Genomic DNA, 17,145 nt, shown 5'->3' with positions numbered 1-17,145 from the left:
GCAATGTGGGGTGGCTATGCCATGAAACCACCTGTCCAGAGGAAATCCGCACTGCCACAGAGCCACACTTCAAGGCTAAGCGTGCACACTACCTGCACCACGATTATTATTTATTTTTATTTTTTAAGTTCAAAGGTTGAGCAAAGTATCCATTTGGGCTTGCTGGTACAACATCGTCGACCAAAATAGTGCTATATGAACAGGGACACAAGAAGGTGATACACAACGTAGGTGCCAACTTCCAACAAAATGTTTATTGTTGCACGTGCACAGCTACTTATACTGAACATCTTACAAAAAACGCAGAATCACACCTGCACACAGATCCCTCTCATGAAAGTTAGTGCCCGTGTTGTGTATCCTCTTCTCGTGTCCCTGTTCATCTAGCGCTATTTTCGTCGACGATAAGTTCCGTCAAGCTCTGTTAAGTTCAAAAGCTTGGGTACAAGCTTATATGTGCTAAGCATAGCACATTTTAAAGCGTAAAGTACTTTACCACTTATAACTTGCACACTACTGCCATTCAAATACTGCTACTATTCAAAGTTGCTTCCACTTTGCTTCGAACCAAAAAAGTGACATTCGCATAAGCCTTCTTCGAATTCTTGGAGATATTGTGCAAGTAACTTGGGTCATGACCGAAATGCCTTTTTTTTTAAAAAATAAATGAGATTTAAACGATTCGATTTGAAATTATTCAATCAAATCACTATTATTCGATCAAATCGCTATTCGCTTCTCATTCCCTTTGAATGTAAAGTTTACTATTCGCCCATCTTTAATATAATTCAGTCTACCAGACAGCTTGCGTGGTTCCTAAATTGAGACAGTTAAAAAGCAAATCGGCGCATCACAATAATCACGAATGAAAACTATATGAAATGAAAGAAGAATGAATATTTGATGCCCATTTGAACAAAAGTTCTGGCATGTTGAACTTTTGTGAACAAAATCCTAGCTCACTCGTAAATGTTCAACACAGCTTTTCTTCGAATAGATTTAAACAGCAATTCTTGTTTTACTGCATACAGTTCTCGATGCACATTACTAGAGGCCGGATTTTTAGGCACTAAAAAAGCTCGTTTTAGGCGCCATAAATAGGCAGGCAAAACAATGTTTCAGGCTTCCAAAATAGTGAATATAGGCACAATAAATTTTCACATAAATGCAAATAATTTGAAACGAAGATGTGCGCGAGCTCTATCTACGAAAGGAAAACAAAAATGTTATTGCTTAAGATGGCACAAAGGCGTTAAACACGGTCTCTCCCGTGTTCTGCACGGTGAGTCAAGATTCCACTATCGAATCAACACACTCCTGGGTGTCTTCTCGGCATGACTGAGAAGGGCAGAGCACGAGCAGATAGCCAGATCGCTAAAACACCAAAAGAGAGATTCCTTCTATTGTCCGGGTCGAATCGCATAGAGCTAATTTCTCCCCTGCCAGTGAATCACTGGCGTAGCCAGTGGGAAGAGGGGGTTCAATATCCCCCCCCCCCCCCCCCGAAACTTGTCCGTTTTGCATGCGTATATATGCACGCATGCATACAAGTGCACTCACGAACATACATAGAGTATGGTTCAAACCCGCCCCCCCCCCTCCCCCTCCCTTCCGGAAAAAAATTTTTGGCTACGCTGAGGCAGTGAACACCTTACAAGTTAACTGGGTCATTCCATGCCAACTGTCCCACTCTGGGCGCTCGACAAAAATCGATCTCTCTGAAAAAATCTGAGAAAGTTCCGCACATATAGACATTAGTTTTACAGTATTTTCCTAAAATATTTCGAGCGGCAAAAATTTTTCGGGCACGTGAGCGCCACTTGAAATTCTCAATATGGTGGAAAACCAGGTACGAAAGAAAAATTCGCTATAAATGGACCGTTTCACGCATTCATTCGAAACTTGCTTTTTTGTGTTTTTCGAGCATCGCGCTTTTTTTTACTATAGGACAGTTGCTTAGAGTAGCTTTATATTTTTCACTCCTTGGCGCGTAGGTAAAATTGAGTAAGTTGCTACGTTTTTGGGAATTTTTTTACAAAAGAAGACTGTAGACCAAATACATCAATTATTTTTGTAGAACTCTCCATAAAACGTAGTATCTCCTAAAGTTTTTGTTTTGCCTGGGTGCGGCGCACAGGTTCTAAAATAAAATCCTGAACTTGGAAAAAACGCTACATTGGCCTATGTTCAGACGTCTGTAGCACCCTAAGGTGGTCCAAGAAAAAAGAACCATAAAAGCCCATACGAGTGAGAATCATAACACCTTCGTCCACAGAAAGTTTAATCGAAGTAGTTTTCGTTTTAGTCAAGAAAAATGTTTTTGAAGTTTAGTCCCACCATTGCATTATTTTGCTATGGGGGCAGTGCAAACCAACTGAATTTACTGCATAAAAAAATAGGTAGTGTATTCTTAGCACATGGTTTTCAGCTCCTTTTGTTAGTACTTTATGATGTATATTACATATCATGGAGATGATAAACAGAGGTAAAAATATAACAATACCATTGGCGCAGATGCCGAAATACCCCAATAATGAATCGCGTTACTTATTGCATGTGGCTCTGAGAATCAATTGGCGTCAAAATAAGTTAAGTCTCAAAGTTCATGTAAACCGGGGAAAGCAGGCATGAGCGTGGTCATTTATAGCGGATCCAAACGGAGTTCATCAAACTATTCCGCAACGAACGGCACATGATGTGACAACGCGCCGCGTATTCACGCATTCCGTCAGTCGTCCGTGACACTACGGACGGGATATGCCAAGCTATTTTTCACATCCTTATTTGGATGGTTGTCTGGTAACATGCATTGTTTTACAGCTGTTATGGGATCACAACAGCCTATTTTTGTGGCGTAGTTGTCCGGCGCCACCGTCACCGCCTCCGGTGTGCGTAAACAATGCAATAAGTAACGCGATTCTATATATTGGGGAATATCGGCATCTAAGCCAATGGTACTGTTATATTTTTACCTCTGTTTATCATCTCCTTGATATGTGTTATACATTATAAAGTACTAACAAAAGGAGCTGAAAACTATGTGCTACGAATACACTACCTCTTTTTTTTATGCAATGAGTTGAGTCGGTTTGCACTGCCCCCATAGCAAAATAATGCAATGGTGGGACTAAACTTCAAAAAAATTTTTCTTGACTAAAACAAAAATTACTTCGATTAAACTTTTTGTGGACGAAGGTGTTATGATTTTCAATCGTATGCGCTTTTCTGCTTATTTTTTCTTGGACCACCTTAGGGTGCTACAGACGTCTGAACATAGGCCAATGTAGCGTTTTTTCCAAGTTCAGGATTTTATTTTAGAACCTGTGCGCCGCACCCAGGCAAAACAAGAACTTTAGGAGATAGTACGTTTTATGGAGAGTTCCATAAAAATAATTGATGTATTTGAGCTACAATCGCCTTTTGTAAAAAAATTCTCGAAAACGCAGCAATTTACTCAATTTTACCTACGCGCCAAGGAGTGAAAAATATGAAGCTACTCTAAGCAACTCTCCTATAATGAAAGCGCGATGCTCTAAAAACACAAAAAAGCAAGTTTCGAATGAATCCGTGAAACGGTCCATTTATAACGAATTTTCCTTTCGTACGTGGTTTTCCACCATATTGAAAATTTCAAATGGCGCTCACGTGCCCGAAAAATTTTTGCCGCTCGAAATAGTTTAGGAAAATACCGTAGAACTAATGTCTATATGTGTGTAATTTTCTCAGATTTGTTTAGAGAAATTGATTTTTGTCGAGCGCCCCGACTGGGACATTTCGCGTGGAATGACCCAACTTACAAAAACAAGAGCCGCGTGCACATTATATTTTCCTTTTTTTTTGCACTTCACTCTCCTTTCTGCTGACTGCTCTCCACGGTCTCACATTTGCGAACCGCGCACGCCATGTCTCTGCGGCGGCGAATGTGCGTGTCCCACCCACTTCACCGCTGCTAGCAGATGTTTCCGGGAGTTGGTTGAACTACAGGACTAGGTTGAACCCAATAGAGTTCTGAACAGTCAGTGTTGTGTGGTAGCATGAATAACTGTCTCAAACTGCTCCCGGGAGCGCAACTTGAGGCTAAATAATGTTAATACAAGCACCAATTTTGAAAATTGGCATTTATAGGCGTTTGTGAGCATTTAGGCACAAACGCCAAAAATAGGCACTATAAAAACACTATAAAAGCCTTTCTTAACCTCTAAATCATGCTCATATATCAAAGTGGCACGATAGGAGCGCAAGGAACAAAATAGGCATTTGCCTTAAAATCCGGTCTCTACACATTACATATCGCGACATGTTAATTTTATTTGAAACTTAGTTTTGAAAAAGATCTTGCTCCCGAAAATAGAAGAATGTTAAAAACTGCATAATGTACTAGAAAAAATAATTGCACGTTTGAAATCAGCACATGAAGATGCGTAAGCTGCAATAGTATCAGAATCTGTTGAAAAAGGAAGTGTTTCTGAAGCAGGGTCACTAAGGATGAGAGCGATTCTTCTCCTATTACTACAGTAGGTATCTTAAATGGAACAGCTGCCTCTTGTACGATTGGTTTCAGGCTTGTCTTCTGTAACCCAGTTCAACTCTCAGTAAACGGAACTCCTGATACTAGACGGAACACATTTCCTCGCTCCCTTCAGGTTCCGTTTAACGAGGGTCAACTTTATGCTTGTTTTCTAGGCTTGTGCGAATAGTGAATTTTAGGTTCGAAGCGAATAGTAATTTCTGTCGAATAATTTCGAATCAAATTCGAATAGTATACAGTCGATCCCGGATATATCGAACTTGAAGGGGACCGCGAAATAGTTCGTTATATTGAGAATTAGAAATACAAAATATGCGTATTTAAGGCTTAAATTAAAGCACTGCAGGCCTCGACACAGTTTTCAGAAATCGTGAAAAGCGCGAACATGATTCGCTCACATCTGCTCAAGAACACTGTGACAACTTCTTTTGCAAGTTACCGCACTTTATTTCGCATGAAAATAGTCTGCAAACTTGTCTTGCTTCTTGCGCGCCGTGAACTCATCAAGTCGTCGTCAATATCATTGAAGCTTTCCAAATAAGCAAATTCAGCACCTTCGGCCACAACAGCGGTGATCGACGCTGAACGCCGATGCAAGCCCTGTAGCACGGTAAAGGGTTTAGCGGTGGCAGCGGCGGCATTGGCATCTTCAAAGTTCTCGGGTCTATTTCCGCAGCACCGGCAACATCAGCTATGATCTCGGCATCGATGCAAACAGCCACGTCGTTATCTTCACCGATGGAGTCGCTCGCCGTGCTCCCGTCCGATATGTTGCAAAATTCACTGATGCACCGTACGCCGTAGTCAGCGGTGATGACGCACCCAAAGTCGTCACCTGGCACCAAGGCCCGCAAGGAAACTGTGCACGACTGTGCTCTACTTGACGTCGCTCCAAGCACCGGTCATCATTTTTATCGCTACGAGCGGGACAATGTTTTGTTAGACTCCCGAATGACGATTTATCAAGAACGCAGCGAGAAGTACACGAGTCCACATGCCGCAAGAGACAATGACAACGCTGCACAAAGGAACATTTCTCCCAGTGTTGCCATCTTTTTTTTACACGTGGCGCTAAACCAAAGCCAGAAAGTCGCTAAATAGTCGCTAGAGTTTTCAAAAATGTCGCTAAAATATTGCTAACATTCGAAAAGCTGTAACTATATCATAGTTAAACACATTTCATGTCAATTTCAAGTCCAACTGTGTTTAAGAGCACTAAGATGAGAACTAGGATCTGTTATCAAAACTGTGACGACTATGATAGTTTGATAAAAAAAAAATGTTGCAGCCAACGCTGCATCGCTGAACGGGTTAAGTATGCTTTATTCGATCTACTCGTGTTTTACGCATTTGTCTGGTACTCTGTGGCCTGCCATGCTAGCCGATTTAAATTCACTCGATAATTTTCGTTCTGCACTTCACGCATGATCAAGGAATGAACAGACGTCAAAATAAAGGCTATCTTTCCGGTAGTGCATGCATGTGCGCGACACTGCAGTTATTTTATATGTGACAGTCCCTTCTCACAACTTTTAAGGTTCACACACTTAACGCGTATGTGTTGGACATCGCGCGACATATAATCCGCATGCGTCGTGATCACATACTTATCGATGCAGTGCTTGGTAGCTCCCGAGTTTTGGCTGCAGCCCAAGTACAGCTAACCTTTCCTTCACTCTTTTTGCTTTGGGCGGCAAGTTATCTGTTTATCCTAGCCCGTTTCCCAAAGTCACACGTCACACTTCGCGCAAATATTTTTATTGTGTTATTTTTCAAAAATAGACGGAATGTCATTACAAATACCATGACGTCCAAGGCCATGAGAACTCGCTATCTGTCTTGTTAATCATGGCAGAAGAACGCCACAAGCTATCGGCTCCAGCAATGCTTCATCCAAAATGCAATCTTCCTCGACAGTATCATCAACCAAACTTGACTGTTCGCTGGCGCCTTTGTAGACTTGAACACAACCAATCTGACGCACAACTTCTTCTGGGAGCTCATACTCAAAAAACATGTCTTCTGGTGCCTTTTAAGGCCTGCTCTTATTGTAATGATTGCATTTGCCATCATGGGAGCCATCCTATTCCGGAGCTTGGTCTTCACCAAGTTGAGCTCGCTGAAAGAGCGCTCAACTTGCACATTTCTAGTACGGCATCACAAGCATTGTCAATGCGAACTTAGCTAGAGCACCAAATGGGTTTTGTCCACTTGCGTCTTGGTACGCGTTGACTTCGCTCCATAAACCTTCTGTGGTATTTGTCTTCGACCACGTCACACTCGTAATCGCCTTCCACTGGTTCTCGATTTGTTGGATCTCAGAAGCATCCAGCCCCATTGACTCGAGCAGTGGAATAAGCGATGGCTTTACTGCGCACAACGTCTTCTTAAGGGGAGACGCGGGTCGCTGTGCTGCGGGACAGCTGTGCTACTTTGCTTAGGGTGTCCACGTTGTCGAATAGCCTTTGGCGTACTTGCTGCACAAGGGAAACTTGATGCACCGTTTTCGCAGCGAGTCTTCATCCTGGGGCAGAAAACCCTTCTTCTGCATTTCCTCAACGTGATTCTCAAAAAGGTAACCCAGATAAGGCTGGGGATCCAAGTGGTCTACATTTATGGTTAAAATGGAGATCCTTGTTGTTGCAAGGACGACCTTTTGTATCAGAGATACCAGGAGGCGCTCGAGATTCTGCAGCAGCTTCATCTGGTCAGCATCCTTTGCTTCAAATGACTTGTTCACTGCTTGAACTTTGGCAAGAACAGGCTTTAAGAAAAGTAGGTATGCCAAGTTGGAGTCATCAGCATACATTGCATGCAGCATTTCGGCGTTGTAACACCTCTCACTTGATCTCGCAATTTCAAAGTGAGTTTTCAGCTCCAGCCACTGGTCAATAAATTTTTGCGACAGCCGGTTCGATTGACATCCAGCATATAGAGCATGCCTGTACAATCTTCAGTGGGTCTTCTCCGTTGTTTAGCGAATTATACAGCCTCTTGTAGGCAAGCTGCCGTGAAGCTGACCTTGCAAACCAGTTATATGTCTCGCTGACAAGGTGCTCAAGGCTTCGAGGGAGGCAGTCTGCTACAGCGGCGGAAATGGCCAACTGTAAGGAGTGACAGACGCAGCGTACAAGGATCAGATTCGGCACTTCTGCTTTTAACTTCGGATACACCCCATTATTTACTCCCGTCATAACACTTGCATTGTTTGTCCCGATGCCAACCATGTTGTTCAAGTCAATCTTGAACTCCTTTAAAGTGTGCTTGATGCCTTCAACTATACCGTCGGCAGTGCATGCTTCAAGGACACAGAGGGAAAGGAAGCTTGTCACTATTTTCACTTTCGCTGTGCTGCAATAGATGATGGCGATAGATAGAAGTTTGCTCACACTCACGTCAGTCGGCTCGTCGATGATGACACTGAACTTGCTGCGTCCAGTGTCCGCAGCAAGATCATTCTTGAAATGCGGGTACAGCACATTCTTCAACAAGGAAGCGCACTTAGTACGTTTCATGCGGTAGTTCCTTGCTGTCTGGCTGTCCGAGAACGACTTTTTGATCATACAGGACAAATGATCGGCAGTGGCAATGCTGCAATGTTTGGCAACGAAAAGTGCTACTGTACCTTCAGCCACATTTGATGAAGAGGTCGCCGCCCTCGAAAAGGTGATCTAACTGCGTCGCTGCCGTGGATGCCGCAGCGGCTTTGTGTTTCTCTAAGTCGGTGCTTTCCGAGATCGGAGTACTTGGTTCCAAGTTCACATCTGCAATATTTGCACTCAGCTACTTTGGTCCCATCCTGCTTTGTCTTGCAAACCAGCCACTTGCATAGGATTGGATCCTTGAGCCATTCATCTCTGAACTTCTGACTGTACTTGACTTTCGGCATTTCTCCGTCGGAACCGTGAGCGCCACGAGGCCAGAGATGACATAAAACTACCAAGAAACTGCGGTGGGCATGACGATGATGATGATTAGTGAATCAACATGTGATGCCCTCTGGTGTACTTAGTGAAAAACAGTTTTCTTTTATTATTTTAAGGAGGTAAGAGTTCGCCACTTCAAAATGCCAAAATTATTCCAAAAAGCTCAAGACACTAAATTTTCGCCAAAACCTCAAAACACTCCGCTAAAAAAGATGCTTGTTGCTAAATTAGTCAGGTCGGCCCCTAAATAGGGTTTAAAGTCGCTAAATCTAGCGACAAAATCGCTAAAATGGCACCACTATTTCTCCACTGTCGACATGTCGGCGATAGCGATGACACTTCTGGCTTTGTAGAAGGCAGCCGTTGCTCTGGCAAGAAATACGAAAAAAAAGCGTAGCCTCGGAGATGTGAGTTTTAAAACCGAAAACACCAAAAATACTTCACGAGATTGCGGATCTCGAAGGCCATGCTTCTCGGGCCCGCATGCCATCGTGCGCGAACAAAAAAGGAAGGGAATGCAAACATTACTACGAGGCTGCCGAGTCACTTCGCATTCTCATTTTGAAGAACACTATGCCCGCGCGTTAAAACCTGCGGATCGCGCATCAAATGTACCGGTGCAGTGACAAGCGCTGCGCAACGAACTAGGTCAACACAATGGTATAGGTAATATCGCCTTCTCGTCACCTGCGCGCGACGAGGGATCGGAACTTTTTAGAACGCGGTCGAAAAATGATCAATATTTGGTAGGAAAAATGCACTTTCTGGGCTTCGGCGCGGGGCAGTGTTTGATATAGCGAATGTTTCGCTGTGCGGGAGTTCGATATACGTGCACACCAGCCCCAGACTTTTGCATGGGAAATTGAAGGGGATTTCTCAACTGTTCGATATGGCCAATAATTCGATATATCCGAGTTCGATATATCCGGGATCGACTGTATATGACAAAGAAAAATGAGCATATTTGTCATGACCGAACCAACCAACCTGCACAACGTTTTTTTTTAAATTGTAACAAGGCATGTGCAAATCATTCTTTTTGGTTCAAAGGAAGTGGAAGCAACTTTGAATGGTAGCAGGATTTGGCTTTCAGTAGAATGCAAATGATAACCTGTAAAATATGTTAAGTTTTAAAATTCACTATACTTGGAGCACATAAGCCGGTATAACAAGTTTTTAAACTTAAAAAACGATGAATCGATGTGAGGGTAATATGTTCATTTAAAGTGCGGATTTTCGCTGGAAAGGTGTATTCACTGTATAGCACCCCTCCACTGCAGTGAAACCACCTTTACAGGGGGGTTATAAGCGGACTACCGTATATACTCGAATCTAAGCCGATGTTTTTTTCGAAAAAACGATGTGCGAAAGTAGGGGGGTCGGCTTAGATTCGAGTACCACGATTTGGCCGCCGCTGCCACATGCCTGAAAGCCCGGCCGCGCTAGCGGCATTACGGCTCTTGATGCACCGATCTCAAGGTACCGGTTTTGCATGCCGGAGTCTCATTTTCGCGACATTCTACGGTAGCTGCACTGTGACGAGGCCGCTCAGGCCTGTTCAGCGGGAGAATAGTGGTCCCTATCGCTTGGCTATCGCGTGGCGGACAGCGTGGAGCGGAGGCGCGGAGTTGGTCAATCGTCATTCTTCTGAAAGCGATCGTGCAGTGTAGTTGTGCCTCTTGCTCGCGAAACGCCTGTGTCAATTGTGCTTCAGGTTAGATGGCACCAACCAAGCTGTGCCACTACAGCGCGGCGTTTAAGCCGAAGGTCGTGTTACATGCGAAAAAGACATCGAACCTACGAGCGCAGCAAGAGTTCAGCGTGCATGAAAAGAATGTGCGACGATGGCGAAAACAACGTGCGGAACTCTTCGGTTGTGCAGCAACCCGCATGGCGTTCACTGGACCAAAAACCGGCCGACACCATGCGGTGGAAGAAGTTGTCGCCGATTTTGTTAGAGAACAGAGGGAAGCGGGCATACCCGTGACGACTGAAATTATTCAGGCGAAGGCCAGAGAAGTCGCCATCGCGAAGGGTGTCTCACGAGCCTGTTTTAAAGCCAGCAGGGGCTGGACAACACGCTTCATGAAACGGTTTGGATTCAGCCTGCGACGACGGACCTCCGTGTGTCAAAAGCTTCCAAATGACTTCGAGGAGAAGCTTGCGAAGTTTCAGCAATACGTAATGGTCAAAAGGCGGGAAAACGGCTACCAACTGGGACAAATCGCGAATGCCGACCAGACCCCGGTGTTCTTTGACATGCCGATGACGTACACCGTGAACGAGAAGGGTGCGAAGGAAGTGAAGCTCAGGACGGCGGGTTACGAGAAACAGCGAACGACGGTTATGTTGTGCTGCACCGCCGATGGGCGGAAACTTCCTCCGTTCATAAATTTCAAACGCAAGACCGTACCAGCGGGCGAAAAGTTCCCCAGGACTGTTGTCGTGCGTGTTCACGAGAAAGGATGGATGTCCAGCGGTTTGATGGAGGACTGGGTGAAAACGGTTTGGGAACACTGTCCAGGGGCCGCATTGTGCAAGCAGTCACTTCTAGTCCTCGACTCCTACCGCGGCCATCTGACTGACGGTGTCAAGACCACGCTTTCTCGTGCTGGTACGGACATCGCCATAATTCCTGGTGGCATGACTAGCCAACTCCAGCCGCTTGACGTCGCAATTAATAAGCCCTTTAAAGACAGGCTTCGCAAGCACTACACTGCCTGGCTTACGTCGGAGAAACACCAGTTCACCCCAGCCGGGCGCATCAAGCGTGCTTCGCTCGGCCAGCTGGCAAACTGGATCGCCGCAGCGTGGAATGAAATCCCAAATGAAATGATAATAAGAGCTTTCAAAAAGTGTTGTATCTCCAATGCGATGGACGGAAGCGAGGATGATGCTCTCTGGGACGAGCTTAGCAACAAAGAAGACAGCGATGTTGCGGACAATGATGACGACGACGACGAAAACTTATGTGCTACATGCCTACGGAGTGTGCGCTTGCGTAAGAAAAAGGGCATGCCTACGGAGTGTGCGCTTGAGTAAGAATAAAGGCTGTGTTTTCTACCAATAAAATGGTGTTCTCTTATTTTTTTTTCATTCGGCCTACATTCGAGGAAAGTTTTTTTTTCTGGCCTTGCCAATTTCGGGGGTCGGCCTAGATTCGAGTAAATACGGTAATATACATCTATTAGTTCATTTCGAATACTTCGAAATTTTCAGTAATTTAAATTCGAATCGAAGCGAATTCGAATACTGTATTATTCGTTCAAATATTCAAAGTGCTCGAATATTCAAACAAGACTATAGTTTTCCCATTTCGAAATCTGTAGTTGACTGTACAGTCAAACCCCGCTACAACGAAGTTGACGGTGCTCGGAAAAAACTTCGTTGAAGCGAACATTTCGCTACAGTGGAATCGAAAAAAATATGGCTAACCTGAGCTAGTAGAACCGAGAAACTTTTATTTCCAAAATTAAAAAAGTGTCAGCTGCTTCCTTTGTTTCCCCAGCAGCGTCATGACGGGATTCTCATATGCATAGCGACGCCAGGTTGAGAAGCATGCTGAAAAAACGGCTTCAGCAAACGAACCAAACAGAGGCATGGGCGCGCAACACGAACTGCACAGTTGCACTAATACACTAACACTAGCTATTCGCCCACAACAAGGTAACCGACAACGCCGAGATGCAGGCGTGCTATCGCGGAGCGATGACTTATGCCTTATTCTATGCTATGCTTATCATCCACCACTCGCGGCTGGCTGAACCCGTTGATAACGCAGACGAATTGTTGCTCCGACCACTGGTTGCACTAACCAAGCGCGAAAAGCATTGGCACTGGAATCGTTCCGCGACTGCACCCCAGGGCTGCTCGCATTGTTGATAACACGAATGTACCGTCGCTCTGACCACTGGCAAAGCGCGAAAAGAACGAAAAGCATTGGTAAAGGAATCGGCCCGCAATTGCATGCTAGCGTGGACAACTGAGCTTTCGCTTCGGATTGTCTGCGACTAAGAAGCAACGCAACTCAAGCCAGTTGAGAAAGCAGGGCAGTCTGATCGCCGTCGCTATCAAGCAATGGCGGCCCCCATGCTCAGTCAACAGCGGCGGTTTCTGGTGATGCCAACACGCGATTTAGACTGTAGACATATTTTTATGTTTTAAAATGCACCAAAATGTTTGAGATTGTGTTTATTGTACGGCAAATTAAATTTTTTAGCCCGGAATTGCATCGTCAAATTTCGTTGAAGCGGAACGACAGCAGAAAAAGTGTTCGTTGTGGCGAGCATATTTAAAGGGGCCCTGCAACACCTTTCTTTGTTATATTGGAATAGTCCCATTATTGACGTATGACTCTTCACGAGCCATATGCCGCAAAAATTTTTCGAATCCGTCAAGTCTAAGTGGTGTTACCAAATTATAGAGATCACGTTCCGCAGCTTTCTCTCTCAACTCAACGCAGCGAGCGCGCGGAAAGCTGCGCGCGGCGTGAGGGGAGGGAGGGAGGGCGGAGGTGCGAGGAGGCGACGTCAGCGCCGGCGGCATTTTTTTCATTTTTTTTCTCTCTGGCGTCTCGGCGCAACCACGTGGTCTGTGCCGCCACTTCCGGTCGGCTTGCGTCGTTCTCGTCGAGCGGAGTCGATCGCGCTGTGTATCGCGCGTGCTTGAAAACTGCGCGTCGGTTTGGTAATGTTGGGTGTGCACCTCGAACGCCGTAGTGTTTTCATCGCTCTGCCAACCATGGAAGCAAACGTGCGCGCTCGTTTGGAACGAATGACAGCTGAGATCGGTTTCGGCCCATACTCCGATACACCGCCTCGTAAGACGGCACTGGCAGACGACCCCGAAGCGCCGCCATTACCGGACGCCAGCATTGTTATCGGAGACATGCTGCGCCCGTGCCTCGGTCGGCCGTGAGAACGTGCCGACGATGCAGTTCTCAGCTGACGAGGCAACACTCGAACGGCTGCCACTCTCAACGGCAACCGGCGATGGTCAAAAGCACAGAAATATTCACGTTTTCGGCACTGCGCATGGCGAAGAAAACGGAACCACGCAACTACGAGCAGACGAGCTGTCGGTGAGACCGGAAGTGCTAATATTAATGTTTGTTCGGTGTTTTTAACGCGATAACATAATATAAACATACATATTATCTACTTATTGAACTCAAAATTAACAACGAAAGTAATAATGAGGGTGTTATCGTGATTATAACATCAGCCAATGGTGGAACTGCCGACAATCGCGTCATATTTTGCGGACTAATACATCATTTGTCGAGAGAAGAGGGAGCGATTTTCAGCTGACTGAGAATTTATTGTAAATTCCAGGCCGTGCGCATCGCTATAATATTTGGCTCGCGTGTTCTCGGGAGCCTCGACTACCGATCGGCAGCGCTTTTTGAGCATGCTCGAAAAGTGTTGCAGGGCCCCTTTAAGCATCGACTCCTATTGACTGTTGACGAACAACCGAGAATTCTTCGTTGTACTGGAAATTTCGTTGAAGCGGAGTTCGTTGTAACGGGGTTCAACTGCATACCGTATTTACTCGAATCTAACACGCACCTTTTTTCCAGTAAAACGAGTCCAAAATTCGCATGCACGTTAGAATCGAGTACCGAAAAAAAAAAAAGAAACTTATCATATTGCCATCAGCATTTCAAAATGGCCGCCTCCTACACGCCTCGGCCGTTTCTGTCATTGTTTCAGTTCGTACGTGTGCTGAGGAGTGTCATCCCGTTCTGCATTCACATCGGCGGCATGGAAGTGCCCATTTCAAATACTTGACGAGTGCACCACGATGTCACATTTAAAAGAAAAGTTGTTACATGTGCAGAGACGGATGGAAATCGGGCCGCATCGCGGTCGTTCGGAGTTCCAGAAACGTGCGTGCGAGACTGGCGCAAACAGAACTGGAAGACTTTTCAGCAAAGCTTCACGAAAAGGTTTCAGTGGACCAAAGCAGGGCCGGTTTCCCGAAATCGAAGAGCGGTGACAGCGACAAGGAGTTGTCCGACAGCAACGAGGACTGAACCATTACACGACTCGTGTCGCCGCCGCAGTGGTTGTGACAGTTTTAGCAGCAAGGCCCGCTTTTTGACTTTGTGTTTTACTTTTTTGAAACTTTAGTTCTTTAAAACCCAAATACTTGTTCCTCTGAATGTGCGAAGTTTGACTCCTACGGACTTTTTTTGTTCTTTTCTCTCACAAAAAATGGGTGCGCGTTACAATTGATGTAGGACTTTTTTTTTTTGGTCGCGGAAAACGGGTGCGCGTTACAATCCAGGGCGCGGTAGAATCGAGTAAATATGGTATGTATTACATCTTTGTTTTAAGGGACACCTACAAGCGTGCCTGAAACACGCAGCAATGGGAGATCAAGCAGCACATGACATAGGAGGCCAATGTATGCAAGGTGTCTGCACTCACAGCAAAGCTGTCCATGGTGGACACTCCACCAAGAGGCGCGCCTGTGCTGGTGGACGGTCCAGCTCCCTCGGCTCCCGTGTTGCTGAACAGCTGCCGTCCATTGGCCAGTTTCTTCTGCTGCAGTCAGTGACATGAACAGAAAACCACACAAAAGACTGCAACAAGTGCTGTAGAGATGAAAGACTTCTCGTAAGCCAGTACAGTTGGCATGTTGGAAATGGCTGCCAAGAATATTGAAAGAGTCGGTGGAACCAGCAGTGATATGTGCTGACAAAATACGCAGTGCAATAATAATATCTGGGGTTTAACGTCCCAAAACCACCATATGATTATGAGAGACGCCGTAGTGGAGGGCTCTGGAAATTTCGAAAATACGCAGTGCAAGCCACGCACGCACATTCACACGTTATGCAACAGAGGTACAATGGCATGCATTTATTTTGCTACTTTAGTTACTTCCACCTTGCCTGTGCTTATGCAAGTTTTCAAGCAGAGTTCTGGAAGAAGGCACCAAGTAAAATGGTTCTGCTCACTGCAACCATTACAGAATGATTCTATGTTGCTATCAATGCAATTAGAGACAGCAACCATGCAGTAAAGGCACAAGGTTCATGTGGGTACACATGGATGGCAGTATAAAAAGTGCAAGTCATCTAGTGCAGTGTTTCTGGCAAGCCCTTCTTGCCAGCATGGTTCTTGCAGATGCCTTTGGCGATGTGGACTTGGCGAAAGTATTTTTGTTGCACGCAAGTGTCAGTTTTGAATATTGTTCAGCACAACGGGTGTTCAGAGGCCTGCTAAGTTAATTAACTGGGGCAGCCAAACATGCCAGAATAATGCAGAGCTGCCACTTAATAATGTGTACACTTGATGGGACTGAATAAGGTTCGTATTACTGAGGCTTTGAGTGTGTACACAAGCACCGTTTCTAGGGGTGTGCGAATACTCGAATATTCGAATACAAATCGAATGGGAGCCCTGCGAATAGTTCGATTCGCGAATTGAATATCTACTATTCGATTTTTCAAATACCGAAACTTCGTAAAACAGTGGGACGACCCGCATTTTACGACGAACCGTTACCTAGGAGGCAAACTCGATCTATATAGAGAAGCTTCAGATAGTTGAAAAGCTCATCTTCGAGATCCAGATATTTTCACGCTTTCAGCCTGTGGAAACTTCTCCTGGTCGACATGCAACTGAAGGTCTCCTCCCTTTGTTTGCGGCACTCGCAGTCACAGGCATCGAGCACGCAAAAATGGCGCGATGCAGCTATCATCAGCGTGCAAAAAAATTTCAGCTTGACGTGAGCGTTTATAGTCGCCAACTGCACTTCACAAGGGAACACAAAGGAACAAATACGGCGCGCACAGCTCAGTCGCGCACGGAATCATCCTACGCAAACTTGCAACAAAACGTGCTCAGTCGCCATTATATGATGGCGATGACACTATCTGACTCTCCTGATGGGAAGCTGTTGCCAACGCGGTTTCGGTTTCGCTTTTAAGCACAGGCAATTATCGGACTCGTTTTGTAAAGATGTGCGTTAGATTAGATTTTTGTTTAAGTTGAGAATAACGATTCATTAACACCTCCTACAATTAAAAGGTTAGGTGTCATTGTCTAAAATAATGTAATCTACCTTTCTTGGTGAAGTGCAGGGTCGTTTCGCGAACTTATCCAGTCAGTCTGTGCCCGTTTTCTGGGGGGCAAGACTTAGCATCACTGCCCATATTCTTAGTTTTTCGATTATACAATGGTTCTGCGTGGTCCCCTCCAAGTCGTATAATCAGGGTTCTAATTACCTACCTGACAGGAACATCTCATAACTACGTGCTAAACTGTAGCACGCATTAACCAACGAGTATGAATTTGCATCTGACGCGCGCAGCTGATACCAACAAAGAAACAAATGCAGTACCCACAACTTCTCACTATCCGGTAGGCATAGGATGAGCCGGTCAGCGAATACATTAGGCTCGATGAGACTCGACCGGGCATCCGTTGCAAGTACGTTTTAACCGCTAGTACATTTAAAGCGGGTGGGTGTTAACGTGGTGCTATATAGTCGCCGCTCGATAATTCGATCCCTCAAACAGCTTCAGGGCACCGCGTCTAGAGGATCTTCAAAGAATGCTGATATTTCTGCTCCACATTTACAATCACGTGCTAGTTCGGCAACTTAAAATAGAACACATATAATAGTACATAAATTTACCCAACTGTGCCTCTCCCTTCCTCCATTTTGCAAGTGAAGCAA

The 17,145-nt window shown here is 45.3% G+C and overlaps 2 protein-coding genes across 2 annotated transcripts in view; one reads left to right on the top strand and one right to left on the bottom strand.

Annotated features, from left to right (window-relative positions):
- The window catches only part of LOC119383956 (KRR1 small subunit processome component homolog), a 368,573-nt gene that overhangs the window by 45,741 nt on the left and 305,687 nt on the right, over positions 1-17,145 (top strand). The window lies entirely within an intron of this gene.
- LOC119383954 (protein regulator of cytokinesis 1) overlaps positions 1-17,145 on the bottom strand; it is a 67,143-nt gene that overhangs the window by 4,867 nt on the left and 45,131 nt on the right. The window contains exon 10 of the mRNA XM_037652232.1: positions 14,886-15,002. Coding sequence (XP_037508160.1) covers positions 14,886-15,002 — 117 coding nt within the window. The remainder of the gene's footprint in view (positions 1-14,885; positions 15,003-17,145) is intronic.

This window comes from Rhipicephalus sanguineus, chromosome 2 (assembly GCF_013339695.2).
Source record: "Rhipicephalus sanguineus isolate Rsan-2018 chromosome 2, BIME_Rsan_1.4, whole genome shotgun sequence".
Lineage (NCBI taxonomy): Eukaryota > Metazoa > Arthropoda > Arachnida > Ixodida > Ixodidae > Rhipicephalus > Rhipicephalus sanguineus.
This window is presented reverse-complemented; position numbering and strand designations above follow the sequence as displayed.